Source organism: Sapajus apella, unplaced genomic scaffold (assembly GCF_009761245.1).
Source record: "Sapajus apella isolate SASKATOON/1434 unplaced genomic scaffold, GSC_monkey_1.0 scaffold106, whole genome shotgun sequence".
NCBI classification, from domain to species: Eukaryota; Metazoa; Chordata; class Mammalia; order Primates; family Cebidae; genus Sapajus; species Sapajus apella.
In genome coordinates this window covers 1,345,919-1,365,994 of record NW_022437046.1, presented here as the reverse complement: position 1 = coordinate 1,365,994, position 20,076 = coordinate 1,345,919, and the positions used below count along the sequence as shown (strand labels likewise).

General features: G+C 42.6%; 1 protein-coding gene across 2 annotated transcripts in view; it reads left to right on the top strand.

The window, feature by feature from the left end:
• CLPB (caseinolytic mitochondrial matrix peptidase chaperone subunit B) overlaps positions 1-20,076 on the top strand; it is a 147,376-nt gene that overhangs the window by 28,064 nt on the left and 99,236 nt on the right. For both annotated transcript variants that reach the window (XM_032258983.1, XM_032258984.1), the window contains exon 3: positions 1,869-1,955. In XM_032258983.1, coding sequence (XP_032114874.1) covers positions 1,869-1,955 — 87 coding nt within the window. The remainder of the gene's footprint in view (positions 1-1,868; positions 1,956-20,076) is intronic.

Here is a 20,076-nt window from a genome sequence, read left to right as displayed (position 1 = left end):
AAATGCAATAAAATAAATAAATGGGAAAAAAAAAAAAAAGAAAATGGTTTCTGCATAAAAGAAGTTTAACATTATGTATAGTAAGGGACCTTCACCAGAATAAATCCTCCAAACTAGAGATAAGAAAGGAAGGTTTCCTAATCTCTCTTAATACTCTCCCCTAACATTTTGTGCCCCAGTCATACCAAACCTCTTACGGGGTCTCATGTATCCCATGCCTGCTGTAGGTGAAGAAGACTGCCTCTACCTGGAACACTCTTTCCCCTCCTTCACCCCCTTTTGTCTGGCCAGTTCCCCTTTGTCAGCACCTCCTCAGAGAGGCCTTTTTGGCCACTGAGACTGGGTTAAGTTCCCTTGTTGTGTGCCTGCAACCCGTAGTCCCATTCATAGCACTCATGAGACATGCAGTTCTGTGGTGTGTCTCCCTCTTGGGCTTTGACAGTGCTTTTGAAAGTGTTTCAAAGAAGCGTTAGTACATGATGTTTCTCATCCTCTCAAGCCTTAGTTGAGAGTTGAGAGTTCTCATCCTCTCAACCTGCTAACATCAGCAACACAGAGATTTTATTTGACTTGATCTGTAAGGACATTTACTATAGATTGTGGCACAAGAATGGTGCTAGGACTCAAACCCAAGCCTTTGGACTTTCTGCCCTTTGGCTAGAACCCACTGAAAAACAGACAGCCTCCTAGCTTCCCCAACCCCTTCTGCCCTTTCTTAGCACTGTGTTGTTTGATATACTGTCTTGAGCTATGTCTTCTCCTCACCCTCGTCCAGAATCTAGCACAGGACCAAGCACATGTCATGCTGATTCACTGACATCAATGTAGTCTTTATCTTTCATGTTATCTAGAGCCAGCTTCTGTCTAGAGGAAGGGTAGTGAGGTGAGAAGGAGCCTGGCTTAGAGTCACTGCCAGCCAGTCACTGCACTGCCCCTTAAGCAGCTGTGTGACCTTAAGCAAGTCATTTCACCTCAATGAACCTGCTACCTTATCCCTGAAAAGAGGAGATCACTCTTAGGTCCTTAGGTGGTATGAAGAGCACATGGAATCATGAGTGTAAAGTACCTGGGATAGTTCCTGCTTGCAGAAGGTGCTCGTAAGAGTTCATTCTATTTACCCACCCCTACATTGTTGGGTCCCTTATTCCTAGGAGCCAAAATTCAGACTTTTAGTGGGATACTTTAAATTCTGTGTTTGTTAATTTATTTAACAGTTATTAAGCTTCTACAACATGTTAGGCACTGGCATATAGATTCCTGGAGGGTCTATGTGGACTCTCCTAGGAACCTAATCTATTTCCATCTTTCCTTGGGTTGAAGGATTTTCAATTTCTAAACAACCACAATACAGATAAAGTTGAGAAATATGATCATTTTGTCAACTGATAACTAACTAGATAAGACATGTCATTAGGTATTCTGTTCCTAACATTGGGAAATTAAGGAAGGAAGAGCTGTGGACTGGATGAGCCAAGGAAGGCTTCCTTCTTAGGAGTCCACAAGCCACAAGGATTGTATTAAATAGCATGAGAGGAGAATTCAAATATGCAAAGGGGCAGGGAGAGAGTATTCTGGACCAAGGGAGTGAGAGTGTCAGAGTATTAAGATAGGGAGGGATCATTCTTTTCTCAATGGCTAGGAGGATAACAGGGGGGACAGACTGATTTAAGGGAAGGAGAGAGGTTGGGGAAGGCTTGATGGGGCAGAATGACCAGAGAAGCTGAGATTGGGAATGTAGTCCTCAAAGGCCTCTGTTTCCAGACTCACTCAGCCTCCATTTGTTGACTGTGTCATTTCTTCTATGGTTGTTTCCACTCTTACATCCATGATAAGCCATACCCTGAAAATATTTCTCTGTCTCATTTTAGACTGCTGTCAGAAGGCGCAGATGTCAATGCAAGACACAGACTTGGCTGGACAGCACTCATGGTGGCAGCCATCAACCGAAATGACAGGTGAGAGATCTCCTTCCACATAGGGCTCCTTTAGGCAGATCTCTGCAGTGCGCGCTGCTGAGCATGCTCCCACCTGTTGTGCCTCCCTGCTGTCTTCTTCCAGTGGCAGGGAGATGGATTCAGACTAAGGTATTGGACTTCACCTGGTGCATTGGACTCTATAGTAGCCGTGGACACGGAAGATGTAGCTTTGATTCCCAGCTCCTTCAGTCATTGGCTTTGTGACCTGAGGCCAGTCATTTGCATTATTGTAGCAACCAGATGTTTGGAGCCTGTTGTAAGTGGTTATCTGTATAGGTGCAAGTTACTGTCATGTTCTGTTACCCCCATCTATTCATCTTGAGAAGTCTGCAGTTATTGTCCCCAGCAAGTGCTCCTCCAAGGGCTTTTTCTTTGGAGGTTCTGCTGGAAACTAAGAAAGATGGGAGAATCTCTTTTCCTCCCATTGGAGGCTCTGCCGTTTTCCTGCCCGCTCCCTCATTCTCTCAGGGTTGTAGCTATTGTATAAAGATTGAAATAGTTTACCTCGTGTAGTGAGTTATCTTAATTCTCATAGTCGCTCCGTAACATATATATTATACTCATGTTGTAGTTCAGAAACTGAAACCCAAAGAGAAAAAGTGATATATCTATGTCACTTGGACAGGATTTAGAACCTGGTCTGGCTGCTTGCAAAGTCTGTTACAGTGTTTTTGAGTTTTTTTTTGAGATACAGTCTTGCTTGGTCAGCCAGACTGGAGTGTAATGGCGCAGTCAATGGCTCACTGCAGCCCCTGCCTCCTGGGCTCAAGTGATACACCCACCTTACCCTCCCTAGTAGCTGGGACTACAGGTGTGCAACACCACACTGGGCTAATTTTTTTTTTTTTTTTTTTAAGATAGGGCTCTCACTATGCTACCCATGTTGCTCTTGAACTCCTGGCCTCAAGTGCTCCTGTACCCTCAGTCTACCAAAGTATTGGGATTATAGTCGTGAGCCACTGTGCCCAGCTATGGTCTGTGTTTTTTACTGTATCTCACTGCTACCTCCCGATGTCAAATCCCAGCCTAGTGTGGATGCTGCCTTTCCATTTCATTCTGTTCTGATTTCTGCCTTGGAGCCCGTATAATTCTGGAAGTGTTGGGATGAAGTACACATTTGCTCTAGCTACGATTGTGTGAAATTGATTAAATAAGAGCAAAAAAGGATACTTTCAAAGAAAGTAGACTGGGCACTTTAGTAGCAGCCATTGAAATTTATAGTTGGAGGTACCAGTTTCAATTCTTTCTGCAAGTAGGTGTTTAAGGCTTTTATCTGCCAGTACTGGCCACCTCTGAAAGGATTATAAATATGAAAGAAAAAAATGTAACTGGGATTTTATAATATAGAGGTGGTGCTGCCCCAGACTGACTGAGAGACTTAGCCATACATGAGATGGGTCTCTCTTCTGTGCGCCTTTGTTATTCTCAGTCTTGTTCTCAGTCACTCAGTTTCCTGATTTGCCCTCGTTAGCTCCAAGCACCTGTGCTTTAAAAGCAAGATTGATATAAGTAGGCTTCATAGTTGAGAGACCTGGAGTCAAGTCCTGGTTCCAAGCCTTAACTGAATTTCAGAAGTCCATGGACACCCTGTTTCTTCATCAGAAAGTGTTTCTATGAACATTTAGTGAATATCTGCCTTGAGCCAGGCCCTGTGCTAGTGTTTGCAGAATCCAAGACCATGGGGAGTTTGCAGTCCAATGGGAAAAACAAATGCAGGTAAAGAGACATAGTATAGTATAATCAGTGATTTTAGAGCAGTGTCTATGTTATACTATCAAAGCAAAGGGTGGGAGGAAATTTAGTGTGGCAGCAGAGTAGATTCTCACCATATTGTTTTGAGCATCAAATGAGGTAATGTATATGCTACAGGTTATAAATGGTGGGTTGTTAGTCTCTGATGCCCCATTAGACCTCTGTACACAAACACACCTATTAATTCTACACCACTGGTACTTCACTACATGCACCAGTCTTTTCCCCCAGCTTGCAGGTGTTTCCCTCTGCAAGAAATAGCCAGTGGTGCTAAAGGAGAGGTGGAGAGATGTGTTCCTTTCTGTGTTTAGTAGTTTCAAGGTTGAGACTGAATAGGAAATAACATGATGCTTAAGAATACTGTCAATTAGTGATCAGATGGCTAGTAGATGTGCTTTTGGGGACACGTCTCTTTGAATCTAATGAGTTGTTGGTTTAACTGATTGTTCTGTCTTTATCCAGAGCTATTAGCAAATCAGTGATGCCTGTTGAACAAAGTGAGAGTGTTGGCTTACATTAGTTGGACTAATTAAGTATCCATTTTGTGCCCTTCTCTTCCTTCCACCATCCAGGGAGGACAGATTTTTATTTAAAATAGGATACTCTTGGGTTGGATTTATGTATTCATATCACAGAATTTTTTTTGCCTCCTACTGTTTGCCAGGTACTGTTCTATGTACTTGAAATAACATTGATGATAAACAAAGATGCCTGCCCACAGAGAGCTTCTTTCTGTATTAGTTGTGGTCCTTGGATAGAGAAAGGCATGGACAGACAATAAGTATAATGGCAAAGTAAACTATATAATATATTAGAAGAAGTGCCATGGGAAAAAGGAAAAGCAGAACGTACATTGGTCAGGGTGAGTAGGCCTCATTGTTAAGGTGCCCTTAACAATGGTGAGTAATCTTGAAGGATTATCATATCCATACCAGCACAATCTGCCAATAGGTTTCTCCTTGTTAGAAATGTACTGATTTTCCTGTAATCAGTCACTAACTCCTTCCAGAATCATATTGGTCAGGCCTGAAATGCTACCATCTTTGAGTTAGATTTCGATGAAGGGAAGATAGAAGGGGAGCACCCTTGATTCAAGGCTGAAAGCAGAGAGAACCTTCACCTCCTTTAGGATGTAGGCAGCCCACAAGCTCAAGAGAGAGATCCTCAGAGTAGCCCAATCATTTCACCCTGATGCTGCTTAATAATATCTTAAGTATTTAGGGATATAGAATACAACAGTCTCTATCCTTAAGGAGCTTAACTTCTTTTGAATTTCTAGATTTGTATGTACTTTCTAGTTCTGAATAGGAAATAACAGTGAACTACTTTCTAAAAATATGCACAAGAATTTAATTTATAATGTATTTTCTCCTTTTATTTTGAAGTAACTTAAATTAAAATACACATATAAATATACACAGGAGAGGGAAAACTGGATCAAGATCAGAAATCATATTGGTTAAAGGAAAGATAATTTTATAAAGATTGAACCAGAGATTCTCTTTTCTGAAAACAGATTTATTGTTTTTGTAAAAAACATATAGAAAAGAAAGTAGTAATCACCTGAATTCCCTCTATCTAGCAGTTAATTGTTGTATATATGTTTACATACAAATTTAACATGAATGGGACCATGCTGTATTTACTGTAAATTAGGTAATTAGGGAAATTGGGTATTAATTTAGATTGACATTTCCTGATAAAGCAAAAAAGGGATACAGAGCATTATATCTCTGTATATTACATGTATTTATATTATCATTATATATATAAAATATATATTATCATTATGTATATCCAGCAAACATATTTAAAACCTCTGCGGTGTCAGGTGCTAATATGCAACGCTATCGGGGATTCAGAGAATAAGCAGTCACAGCTTTTGCCTTAAGAAGCTTACTTGGACTGCTGACATCAAGGACTTGAGCAATGTGATGGCCATTGTCCTCAGTAGCCATGCTGCCAAAGCTTTACCAACATTCTACTAGGACAATCCTTTTGCCAGCCCTAGTAACAGCTTGGGTATAGTATTGACTCAAGGAACAGTCACTGGGGTCTGGCCCCCTTCTCCACAGTGAGCCCTCTATAAGCCTCATGCCGCAAGGCACTTGTTTAGCCTGAGTCTGGGTGTCTCATTCTATATTGCACTCTGACCCAGTCCAGCTAAAGGCTAAGTAAGCCACAGGGTCCCAGAATGATCACTGTGACTTAGCATAGCCCTCACCGGCTTGTGCAAATATACACAGCCTTCAGCTAAATTCAATTAGTTTTTCTTTAAGAAGGGAAAGAAATCCAATTTTACTAAACACGGACAGACGGTGGAAGGCACTTTGATGTTACAACCTCTCAGTGATGCTTTACTTAGTCACAAGTTCATAAGCAAGAAGGCTTAATTACTTGGGAAAACACAAGATTAAAACTGGACACAATGGCTGAGTATCCGCTCTCGGGCGACTTGATTCGAACCCATGCACCCAGTTCGTGTGTGGTGCAAACTTTGATGTGTGCTATGACAAGCTGAAAGTCATGACCCCCTTGGGGAAGCTCCTTCAGATGGCATTTGCAGGATGTGTAGGCGGAGAGGCAGGGCCTACCAGGCCTGTTTGCTCAACTTTGATGTCCAAGCAGCCACAGGCCCCACTATTTGCTCTTCCACTGAGGGATGGATTGGGAGCCTCCTACCTTTCCCAGTGAACAATGGCCAGCAATGGAGTGTGACGACTGTTGACCATTCCAGAAGTCTGGCGGACCAGAACAGGGCTTTGGGAGGTGCAGAGCCTGGGGGGCCAAAAGCTGTTCATAGGACAGTCATTTCTCCAGATGTAGCTTTCCTTAAAGTTTTGGTGGTGTTAGGTGCTTGCAATGGAGATAAAAATAGTCTCAGGAGTCTTAGCAGGTTTTAAGTACTGCTTGACCCTCTGTTCCAGCAGCACTATGATGTTTGTAAATTGGAAGTTTGAGTCGTTCCTAGTCCCTTAATTAGAGTATGTGCAGAGGATAGTGGTTTGGAAGAAAAATGGTATGACTTAGATTCTTATAATTTTTAATATATAACAAAAGAAGCTGTCAAAACATATATCTGATAAAGGAATAGTACCCAGAACATACAAAGAAGTCTTACAAATTGATAATGAAAAGATAAACAATTCAATTTTTTTAAATGGCAAAACATCTGAGCAGATGCATCACCAAAAAAAGAGATAGGTGGCAAATAAGCACATGGAAACATACTCTGCAAATTCAGGTCACAACGAGATACCACTACACACCTACTACAGTAGCTAAAATTTAGGAAAACTGACAATACCAAGTCCTGACAAAGGTACAGAACAATATTCATACATCACTGATAGGAATGCATAGTGGTATAGCCACATTGGAAAACACTTTGGCAGTTTCTTATAAAGGTAAAGCATACATTTACCATACCACACAGCAATAGCAACTCCTAGGTATTTGTCTAAGAGAAATAAAAAGATATATCTACAGAAAGACCCATATGTAAATATTTATAGCAGCTTTATTCTTAACTGCCAAAAACTGGAAATAACGCAAATGTCCATCAACTGGTGAGTGGACAAACAAATTGTGGTACATCCATGCAGTAAAAACAGCCAAACAACAACAACAAAAACATCATGGCAAGTTAAAACCAACACAAAAAGCTGCCTACTCTGTAATTCCATGTATATGACGTTCTGGAGAAGACAGAACTTTAGGGGCAGAAATCAGATTCGTGGTTGCCAAGGTTTGGGAATGAGAGGAGAATATAAAATAACTTTTTGGGATGATGGAGAAATCGTCTATATCTTGATTATTGTGTTGGTTACATAAGTGTCTATAAAAATTCATTACATTATATCTTAAAAAGGATGAATTTTACTATGTGTAAATGATACTTCAGTAAACTGACTTTAAAAACTTTTTAGAAAGCTGTTATCTCTCTCTGATGTTCATCATTAGTTGTGACCAGTGGCATACTGAGAATTTGTGTTAGTAGTGTCAAAATTAATTTTATTGTTAATGGTCACCTGGAATGTTTTGAATTCTTATTGTTGATGATATCTCACATTAGAGTGATATGCTTTCTGATTTTTAGTAGGGAATGAAGATTTGTGAATTCATACTAGCAGTGATGTCATGAAGTATAATTACTGATGAATAGTGATAAATTCACTTTATGAGCACTATACAGCTGACTTGTATAAATTCATAAAGTGTATGATTCTTCTTCTTTTTTTTTTTTTTTTTTTTTTTTTTTTTTTTTGAGACAGAGTTTCACTCTTGTTACCCAGGCTGGAGTGCAATGGCGCGATCTCGGCTCACCGCAACCTCCGCCTCCTGGGTTCAGGCAATTCTCCTGCCTCTGCCTCCTGAGTAGCTGGGATTACAGGCACGCGCCACCATGCTCAGCTAATTTTTTTGTAGTTTTAGTAGAGATGGGGTTTCACCATGTTGACCAGGATGGTCTCGATCTCTTGATCTTGTGATCCACCCGCCTCGGCCTCCCAAAGTGCTGGGATTACAGGCGTGAGCCACCGCGCCTGGCCTAAGTATATGATTCTTCATTCCAGCAAGGAGAAAGTTGAGGGTATAGACTGGGAGTTTGCCTCTCCCACGCCATTCTTGGATTCCTTATCTCTGAACTCTGATGCAGGGAGGCCACCTATGTAGTGAGGCCATTGTGGTGCTTCAGGAACCAAAGATCCTGAAAAGGGAGGCTGGTGTGTGGAGATTTTGATTTGATTCTGCTTGGGCTTGGTGGTGGCTTTTGCAAGCCCCTGCCTCAGAGAAAGTGAGAACTGCAAGGCAGAGCCTGAAGCACAGCAGAACTGTTTGAAATTCCCCACAAGAGTCTCCCTCCCTCCTTCTGCCTTTTCTCCCCGAGTGCATTTCATCAGTGTCGGAAGGACTGGTTCCCGGCACTGCCTTCCCTGCTTGGCCAGAGTCCCTGAGGAACTGAGCTAATGAGTGGATAACACGCATTTGCCAAGGCCTTCCTGGATGTGGTACCTGGGCTTTGTTAATTTTAAAGTGCTGCCATCCTTGGCTGAAGACCATTCAGTTCCTTCTCACAGCAGTCATTTATTTTTAGCATTTGCTTATTTTGCCTCTGCCTTACTAAGGGGAGAGAGTGCATTAAACCCTGTCTTTAAAAAACCAATGGCCTATGCCAGATTGCTGTCCTGCAGGAGAGGTTTTATGGGCCTTTCTTTGTGGGCTCCAACAGCTTCACAGGTGTTCTTAGAGCAAAGAGCAGATGTTGCTCTTGCAGCATGACCACTGGCAGCTTCCCTGGGTGGCTCTCCTTCCTTGCCATATGTGGGCAGGTAGAGTACCAGTATACCTGTGCTTGAAAGTAGATCCTTAGGGAGCCTGACCAACCACATGGAAGTCGGTCCTACCTTAGGGGTGTGGAGCCTCTTCTGTCTTCTAGCCTATTCTTGGTCTGGCTTTGTGATGTAGAGTAGGGCTAGGGCCCAAGTCAGGCACTTCCCATGTTGGCTGTAATCCTCAGGGCAATCCAGAAAGGCAGGGATTATTATTCCTATTTTACAGATAGAGAAAATGAAGCTCAGAGTTGCCCAAGTTTGTCCAGTTAGTAAAAGAAGGAGCCAGGATTTGAAGCTGTGTCTTTCTGAACCCCAAACCCTTGCTCTTTCCACTGGACTACACTGCCTATGGAGGGAAGGGGCAGGGAGCAAGGCCATGGAATGGACCAAAGGATGCTGGGACCAGGAGTCAGGTCAACCCTGTCAGGTTTCTTGATGACCCATGATGTATTAGATGGATTTTGAGAAATGTAAAAAACAGGCAAGCCACTCTCCTTGTTCTTGAAAAGCTGACAGTCAGAAAACAGATAAAACAAGTCCCACTTTGGAGAAGGAGGCAGAATGTGTTCAGTGCCACAGAGAAGAACACGTGGAGAGTGCTGTGGAAGAGATGATGCTGTGTAGAGCCGGCAGCATGAAAAGAGGCCCTTTCAGAGGAGTTGGACCTTAAAAGATGGATAGGATTTGATAGGTAACATGGGGAGTATGGGGAGAGCATTTCCGGAAGGACTGCTGTGAGCATAGGCTCACAAAGGTGGAAAGTAGAGATGTGCTGGTAGGAGCAGCTGGCAGGGAACCCAAGAACATGGACCCCCAAGCAGGGTACCTTGATGTAGGCTGGCTTTTGTCACAGGTGGCCACCTGCCCAGTGCAGGACAGTACCCAGTTTTCCCCAGCAAGGAAGGATGGGTGAGGGTGCTGGCCAAGTGCCCAGAATGCCAACACCATGCACCCAGAAAAGTGTGCTGGGCTTGATGTTTCTCCCACTCCTACTGCTATGGCCCATTGTCTCTGAGTAACAAAGAGTCATTTCTAATCCCATTTGGAATTGTTGCTCAAGATAATCCTGTTTTGTGGTCATGATATTCCAATTCCAGCATGCACCCATAGTTTGGCAGACACATGCCTTAACCTCAGGTAACCCAAGACACTGCTCCCTGGATATCAGCGTCAGCTCATTTGCCTAATGTGACAGTCTCAGGGTACACTGCCTGGGCCCAATGCTCTATTCTGTCCCGGGGTTCTGTGTTCAGTGCTGTCTTCATGGAGAATGTCATTTGGGGAAAGGAGAGCATCCAGTGTTCATTCAGGTCAGCTGCTTAGGGGAGGGTGTTCCATCTCTAGGAACTGTGAGATGGATAGTCATATACCTCTTTTTTAAGAGACTTCTTTAAAAACAACCATACCATAAGCTGCTTATTTTAACAGGGCTGCCAGACTGGTGGGCCAGGGGTCGGCAGTAGATATGTTGGGTGTTTCTGTGTTTTAGTAAGATATTTGGATGTCTCTAATAACATCGGTATGAGTAAAATTATGATGTAAAAAATAGTATAGCCTAGTAAATATAAATGACCTGGTTCATTGTTTATATATGAATGGACATCAGACTAGAGAGCAGACTTGAGTGGTGAGCCGTGGGGCTCTGTCCTATTTATTATTTCATATCACTATTTCATTGAGGTCATCGATAAATACCAACAGAGTAAATGAAGCTTGAGGAGGTACTAACATGTTGCATGAAAGAATAGGGGGCATTAAATAAAACCTCAGTGGGCTACAGCAATGGTTAAATCTGTTGATAAAAACTAACAGGGATGAGTATATGGGTTAACAATTAAAAGCCAACTGTAAAACACAAGGTGCAGAGCTTAGCAATACTTAAAGTAAAGCCTAGAAGCTGACTAAAAACTCTGTGTTGTACAGCATCAGGCTCTATAAGTGAATTGATTAAACAAATATTTACTGCCCTGTATAGGCCCTATGTGTGAGGAGATGGAAATAGTCAAGGCACAGTCCCTGCTTTGGGGAGCATCCAGTCTAGTTGTGTATACTATGGTAGTGAAGAACAGAGGCTCTGGAATTAAACTGCCTGAGTTTAAGACCTTGCTCTGCCTTTTATAGTTCTTAGTTTTCCTGTAGTAAGAAGTCCTAACAACTAGGGCCTGACTACATTGGCCTTAGGTTTGGTGACCATATATTATGAATCACAAATTGAAAGACATGAAGTGTATTTAGAACTAGGCTGAGGATGTGAAATTGGGATTGTCTTGGAAACCCTGTCATGGGTGATCTTGAGTTCTTGGCCATCTGCTTAATGTGCCATGGCTTCCTTGAGCCTTGCCCCTAAACATCACCTCTGTCTGGGTTCACCACTGATTTTCACCCCTGTCTAGCTCAAACAGACTCCTTATCCTAGCTACCTGCTATGCTCTGCTTTGCTTTAACTGCCATCTGAAAATATCACTATTCCTGTACTATGCAGTAAGGGCTTAGTAATTGTGGGATAATAAGACAGACTAATGGATGGTCAGTCGGGTGAGAGCCATTGTGGTTTAGGGGAATGTACACCAACTTTAGACTAGACCTGGATTTGAATCTTGGTTCCTGTGCTTATTTAATGTGTACACTTGGATAACTCATTATCTTGCCAAGCCTCAGCTTACTTATTTATAAAATAGGACTGGTTCCTCATTGCACGTTGTTATAAGGATCTGAAATAGTGAATGTAGAGTGTCTAATACACTGCGGCTGCTTTATTATGATTACTGATCTTTACCTCTTAAGGTAAATAAAGGTTATCCTCATTTGAAGAAACTGGGGCACATTTTCTGTACAGGTACCTTATTTCCTACCCAATCTTTAATTCATTTCCTTAGGAATCTGGCTTTAAAAAGAAAACTGTTCCCCTTGCCCTCTCTACTCTCAGCTCATGTCCCCATGCCACAGGACTTGTAGATTTAACAAATGCTAGTGCCTTTGGTTGGGCCACCCGGCTTTCTTGACCAGCCGGAGACCAGGTTACTGAATGAGCCACAGCTCATTTGACTTTCCAGCAGACCTCGTGAACTGTGACCTCTTTGCTTCCTCCCCTCATCGAGGTGTGCACTGGGTTGAGAAGAGGTCACTCTTTGTCTTCTTGGGACCCGTGACACTCATCATAGTGATCCTACGCTTCAGATGTGGGGGGGTGCGGTGGGGGGGAAGGAGGAGGAGTTAGAGGAGCTTCTTCTGAAGCTCAACATTGTGTAGGGCTGACCTGGAGCTGGGATCACTGCCCTTCTTGCTTCACCAACTCCAGCTGCTCTCCAGCCGTCTTTGACACGCGCCTGGCCCAACACAAGCCTCTGCTCACAACACAGGTTTTCTCGCTCTTCCCTAAACAATGTGAGTACCCCAACCCCCTCCGGCCACTGAAAGCAGAAAGCCTAAACATCGATAGAAGTAACTGCCCTCCCATGCATTGTGACTCCCCACTGCCCTAAAAGCAAGAGCTCATCAAGGTCAGTGTGAGCCAACCTTTCTACATGTGCTCCCACTTCTAATCTAATTACAGCCCGATCAGCAAATTAATTTGGCTATGGCTCCAAAGGGAGTTCCATGAATCTCAGGAGCTGCCACTTAGGGACTACCCTTCTGTTTATTTCCTCAGCTTTGTCTGGGAACTTTCTGTAGCCCAGGGAGGAGCTACTGCTCAGGAGAGGAAGATAGAAGGTTTTCTACAGCTAAACCACCTGCAGCCTAGTTGGAACTTTCAGGTGGGAGAAGGCTGAGCAGGGCCTGAGCAGGGCAGAGACAGCTGCTGTCCACCTTTCTCTCCCATTTTTCATCAAATAAAATAATGATTTCATTTATTCATCTTTTATTTATTTATTCATGCACACATTCAGAAAACATCTATGATCCAGGCACTGGGCAAGGAGCTGGGAAACAAGGTTGAGACTTGGCCCTTGCCCCATAGTTTAGTGGGAAAGGCAAATAAAAGTAAGCAGGCCACCATGATACAATATGATGAGGGTCACTTACCATGCTGGTGAGTACTGGGTGCTGTGCAGACAAAGAGAAAGAGCATGGACTCAGACTGGGAATCAAAGAAGGCTTAGTTGAGTTGGTGATGGAGTCGCCAAGGAGCCCTGAAGGTAAATGAACACCAACCAGTTGAAGCAGGGGTCGGCAGGTGGCATCTTTGATGGCCCTTGGGTGTACTTCAGGGAGTTCATTGTTTTCACTGGGTCCTTAATGTTTCAACCCCCAAGATTACTGGATCATATAGGAATTAGAAGTTCTATAATTGAGAGACTCCCTGAAAGGGATTAACTTTTGGAACAAAAGAGCAAGTTCAATTAATATATAAATAAAAAAATAGGACTTCAGCCCTTTTTGAAAACATCCATCTATGTTGCTGCATGTATATCCAGCCTGTTGCTTCTGACTGCATCATGTTTTATAGTGTGTGGCTACCACATTTACCTTATCTGTCCCCCCAGTGGTGGACACTTGATGGCCCACTACTCTCCACGGCCACAGAATGCTATGATGAACCATTTCTTGCATTGCCCTTTATGGAAATTCTTATGCATAAGAATTTTTCTAGGAATTATATACTCAGGAGTAGAAGCGCTTTGTCATAGGGTAAGGTACTTTAATGAAGTCCTACAAGATTGGCTTCCAGAATGGCTTCACCAGTCTATACCCTAACAGTGCATGAAGAGTCCCAGATCCTCGTCTTCACTAACACTTGCCATTTTTCAGCTTTCTAACTTTTGTCAGTATGTTGAATTTACAGTGATATCTCATTTTAATTTGCATTTCTGTAATAACAAATGAACTTGAAGATTCTCTTTATATACCTAATAATCTTTTTTGGTTTCCTTCTCTAGGAATTGGCTGTTCATATCTTTGCCTCATTTTTGTTGGTCCTTCTTTTCCTTTTTTTTTTTTTTTTTTTTTGAGACAGTGTCTCACTCTGTTGCCCGGGCTGGCGTGCCGTGTTTCGATCTTGGCTCACTGCAACCTCTGCCTCCTGGGTTGAAGTGATTCTCCTGTCTCAGCCTTCCAGTTAGCTGGGATTATAGGTGGCGGCCACCACACCGGCTATTTTTTGTATTTTTAGTAGAGATGGGGTTTTACCATGTTGGCCAGGCTGATCTCCAACTCCTGGCCTCAAGTGATTTGCTTGCCTAAGCCTCCCAAAGTGCCGGGATTACAGGTATGAGCCACTGCACCTGGCCTGTTGGGCCTTCTGATCCTAGCATTTCTATCAAAACCTGATTTGGGGCAAAGTGGTCCTACAGATTGTTAACTACCTGAAAGTTAGTATTGGGAAGTAAAGGACAATATAACATACTTGTGTCATAGACATTCTCTGCTTCCCCAAATTAGTAAGGGAAATAGGGTATCTGGAGGTTATCCCTAGCCTTTGAGGGTCATTCTGGTGTAAGCATCTTTCCACAGACCATGAGAGGCCAAATCTTGAGCTGGCTGAGAGAGTGACTGATATTCTTTTTTTTTTTTTTTTTTTTTTGCCCAGGCTGGAGTGCAGTGGCACAACCACAGCTCACTGCAGCCTTGACCTCCTGAGCCCAAGGGATCCTCCCAAGTAGCTGGAACTACAGGCATGTGCCACCACGCCTGGCTGATTTTTAAATTTTTTTTTTTAATGATAGGGTCTCACTGTGTTGCCCAGGCTGGTCTTGAACTCCTGGGCTCAAACGATCCTCCTTCCTCAGTCTCCCAGAGTGCTGGAATTATAGATGTGAGCCACCATGCCAGCCAGAGAATTGCAGATATTTTTTTTTTCTTGAGACAGAGTTTCGCTCTTGTTACCCAGGCTGGAGTGCAATGGCGTGATCTCGGCTCACCGCAACCTCTGCCTCCTGGGTTCAGGCAGCTCTCCTGCCTCAGCCTCCTGAGTAGCTGGGACTACAGGCACGCACCACCATGCCCAGCTGAATTTTTGTAGTTTTTGTAGAGACGGGATTTCACCATGTTGACTAGGATGGTCTTGATCTCTTGACCTCGTGATCCACTTGCCTCGGCCTCCCAAAGTGCTGGGATTACAGGCGTAAGCCACCGCGCCCGGCGAGTTGCAGATATTTTTAAGCCTTTGCCCAGTGAGTGCCTGTGGAGTAACTCTTTGAGTGATGTTTACTGATATAGAAAAACATAATTGAATGGCCTGGTATAGTCTGCCTCCTTTAATCCAACTGTTATGACCATGAAAGCCTAGTTTTCTACCACAGCCCATTTGGTGCCAACTACTCAAATTTAAGACAGTAATAGTGTAACCCAAACCTACAATATGGCAGCCAGTATGCCAGCACCAGAACAAAGGAGAGGTTGCTATTGTCCTATTGTCCTTTGATGGATCAGCTCCAGTAGCAGTGCCTGTCTTCCTCTGTGCCATCAGATTCGGTTCTTATTGCTCACTCTGTATTCTGTACATTAGCCAGGTGGGCTGACTCACCATCATCTCCCCATGTAAGTCACCTTCTCCCAAATACTGTTTCGTGTTGGGGATTTCTTTCCACTTCAGCAGAAAACAAAAGGGGCAGAAATCATTCCATTTCCAATGTCTCCTTACTGCTGCTCCTGGGTGCTGCTGCTTTTGCCTTGCCTTGAATTCTGGTACCAGTGTATTCCTTGGTTTCTGGCTACTTACTTGGTTTATAATCTGCTGTTCTACCTCACCCTCTAGTTCTTGACCTCTAATCTCATATATACCTTTGCTGCCTGGTGTGTGGCTCTTGTTTCTATTTTGATTGTGAACTTCTTGGCACTCCCTGGTGTTGGCCTAATGCTAAGCCTGTTTTCACCATCCTTGCCTTAGATTTCTCTAACCTGGCTAGCCTCCTACCCTGTTTCTGCCCTGCTGTATGCTGTATGCTATAGTTTCAGTGAGGTTCTTTTGGCAATCCAAGCTAGTGGTAAATCATATTCTTGTATCCCTCTCGCCCAGTCTGGGCTGGGTTCTCGAAGAATAGCCTGACCCCTTTGGAGCTCTTGGTTAGATGCTTTCTAAGTACATGAAGGTCGTTGAACAAAAAACCTACTGGCCATATGGCAAGGTGTTTGATGCCACTGTTGGCTACGGAGCAGCCATGATTTCTTTTTTTTTCCTTTTTGAGGCAGAGTTTCTCTCTTGTCATCCAGGCTGGAGTGCAGTGGCATGATTGTGACTCACTGCAACCTCCCGCTCCCGGGTTCAAGTGATTCTCCTGCCTCAGCCTCCTGAGTAGCTGGGATTACAGGTGCCCACCACCATGCCCAGCTAATTTTTATATTTTTAGTAGAGACAGGGTTTCATCATGTTGGCCAGGCTGGTCTCAAACTCCTGACCTCAGGTGACCCACCCACCTTGGCCTCCCAAAGTGCTGGGATTATAGGCATGAACTATCACACCCGGCAGCCATGGTTTCTTTAGCTATGTCTGTACCCCACAGTGGTGCTGCTGCCTTCTGAGTATTATTAAAAGTGAAGGGCATCTTCTCTGAGGTTTCAGGATGAGTCACTATGTTGGATGCTTATCCTCTTTGGCCTCCAAGTTTGTGAAGTGAATTGCCCCTTCCCTTTGATTGGGTTAGCAGCCCCAGGGTCGATCCTACTCACTCTCTTCTCCCCACCCTGCCAGACCACTGTCTGCCCTCCAGGACCAAGGGCAGCATACGTGGCTGCTTGGACACGTCCTACAGCCTGCAAATTGGACAGATGGAATCAATACTCATGAACCTGGAGAGGCCCAGGTAGCACAGTTAGTGACATTAGCTGCCTGGAGGGACAGCCTGCCATGGGAGGGTGTGTGATTGAATGGTGATTGGACACAGCAGCTGAGGATTAACCAAATTACGTCCCTTTGAGTTTAGATCGACAAAGCCTTCTCACTTGGATTTCAAAACACATTGACTTGTGCAGAATATAGAAGAGCTGCCTTCTTGACACAGGACTATGCCAGCATGAGTCCTGGGTGGTCACGTGTAGATCTGATGCCCACCACAGCCCAGATTCATGTGATTACTGCTAAGATTATACAAACAGAAGGTAGAGAGCTTAGATTTGTGGAGCTTTTTTTTTTTTTTTTTTTTAAATGTGTCAGGCACAATGGAGTTGGTTACATGCTTACAACCTGCACAGGAGCCATCGTCATCTCCATTATTCTGGTAAGAAAATGAAGGCTCAGAGGTGTAGTAACTGGTTCAAGAACACACAATCAGTAAATGATAGAGCTTTGATTTGAACACAGGTCTCTCTGTGCTTGTTATAAAACGCCATGCTATCTTCCCAATTTAGATGTCTGAGTTCATATGGCTCCTGACTTCCCTGTATCCCAACCACAGGGTCAGGTACATAGTAATAATAACTAACATTCATTGACCAGTTGTTATATGTCAGACACTGTTCTAAGCCACTTTACGTGTATTAACACAACCAGATGAGCTAGATACTCTAATTATCCCTAATAATTATTATGAGGCCATAAAAGTGTGATTTTCTAATTTCATTATTGCTTCTACAATTATTAGTTTTCATTCTATAGTAAAACAGAACTTTCCTTTCTCTCTCATTTACTTATTAATTGATTTTCAATGTGGACTTCAATGGACAATCTTATTTTACTCAATGGGTTATAATTATATCTGATTAATAGGTTGTGATCCATTACTGTCATTATTCATTCTGATACTCTGATCATCCCAGATTTTACGTCCAGTTTTTCTAACCTCTGTGCCATACTGCTTCTCTATCAGACATTGTTTTGCAGTGCTTTCAATTAGTTTGCCTATCTATATCTGCCTTTTTGTACCTTCTTGGCTTTTAACGTTCTGGGAAATAGGAAGACTGACTAATGCCAATCTTAATCCAAATTGTATATAAACTGAGAGTAAATAGACTCCAGATGCGAACCTGAAGACTCTACTATGAATTAAATATATGAGTTTTAGACATAGATTTTAGCTGCTTAGAGGCCCTTCTCATTTCTCTTTGAAATCTTAATTTATATTTGGATAAATTACCTTTGAAGGTAATTTCAGAAGTTTTTTTAGGTAAGGTGAGTAGGCTCAGAAGACTCACTTAACTTCAGTATTAATGGTTAATATTGTAGAAAAAAAAAAGACTCACTTAACTATGTTATATATTAGGTCAGATATAGAAGAACCACTGCTGTGTGGGAGATGGAGTCTGGTTTTGGACTTACCCTTAAGGACTGTATGTTTGTGTGCATGGAAGTTAGTGAAATTTATTCATTGGTTCAGCAAATAATTGAATCAGGTACTGTGCCTGTTGAAGGTAATGAAATTCAAACCAAATGGTATGTGAGAAACCATCAGCATTACTGGTTACAAATACTAAAAAACTAATAAGGAAGAGAAAACAAACTATAGTTTGGCTTTTTAATAGTTACGATAAATAATTTGTTTGAAATGCTTGCCAGTTCTGCCTGCAGAAGCATTAGCAGTTTTGAAGGTTAGTAAGCAAAAGATAGATACCCTAAGATAAAGAGAAAGATGGGCAAAGGACGTTAATAGAGGATTCATAAAGAAGCAGCACAACAGACTGCTAAATATATTTTGTTTAAATTTCACCCTTACTAGTTATCAAAAAATGCAAATTTAAACAGCAGTGTGATTCCATTTTCTATTTTCCAGATTGACACATTCTGGAAAAGAAGGAAAAAAAATACCCTGTTTTGGTTAAAGAAAGGCACAACGGTTACTCTCGTACAGCATACTTTGCTAGTGAAAATAAAAATTAGTAAAATCTTTCTGCAAAGCAACTTAGTAATATTTTTTAAATGCTTAAAATGCTTATACTTTTTAATGTAAATTTTATCTCATATGAATTTATCCAAAGGAAATAATCAGAAATATTATGTTATTAAAATATTTAAAACAATCTATTGTTTTATAATAGGGGATTGATTAAATCAGATATGGAATAGTCTTGTACTGGAATACCATACAGCCATTTAAAACAGTGTGGGCTTTTTGTTGTTATTGTTTGTTTGTTTGAGACGTAGTCTTGCTGTGTTGCCCAGGCTGGAGTGCAGTGGCCCAATCTCAGCTCACTGCAACCCCTGCCTCCAAGGGTCAAGCAATTCTCCTGCCTAAGCCTTCTAAGTAACTGGGATTACAGATATGCACCACCATGCCTGGCTAATTTTTATATTTTAGTAGAGATGGGGTTTCACCATGTTGGCCAGGCTAGCCTTAAACTCCTGACCTCAAGTGATCCGCCTGCCTTGGCTTCCCAAAATGCTGGGATCACAGGCCTGAGCCACTGTGCCCAGCCAGTAAAACAATGTTATAGACATATAATACACGGAAGGACATCTCTGCGTTCAGAGAGAAAGTTTATACATGATCCCATTCTTCTAAATAAAAGTGTGTATGTATCCATTGAAGAAACTGTATATATGTATATATCCATTGAAGAAACTTATATGTTCTAAGACATTTTCTTCTTTTGGTTACCTGTATTTTCTGTCTTTTTTTTTTTTTTTTTTTTGAGACAGAGTTTCGCTTTTTTTACCCAGGCTGGAGTGCAATGGCACGATCTCGGCTCACCGCAGCCTCCGCCTCCTGGATTCAAGCAATTCTCCTGCCTCAGCCTCCTGAGTCGCTGGGATTACAGGCACGCACCACCATGCCCAGCTAATTTTTGTATTTTTAGTAGAGACGGGGTTTCACCATGTTGACCAGAATGGTCTCGATCTCTTGACCTCGTGATCCACCCGCCTCGGCCTCCAAAGTGCTGGGATTACAGGCTTGAGCCACCGCGCCCGGCCTTATTTTCTGTTTTTTTATAGTGAACGTAAGCCTTTTTTTATTAGAAGGAAAAAAATGTATTAGTGGGAATATTACATAAAGAGCGAGAAGAAGAGAAGCTCACATATGGAGCCCCTGCCTCTGGTCATACTCTTTCTTCTTACACAGCCACTGGACCGATTTTTCTAATTCCAAAGTTTGGAAGGAAACTTGTCAATCTGTAAATAGTGGTTACTCTTGGAATTTGCATTAAGG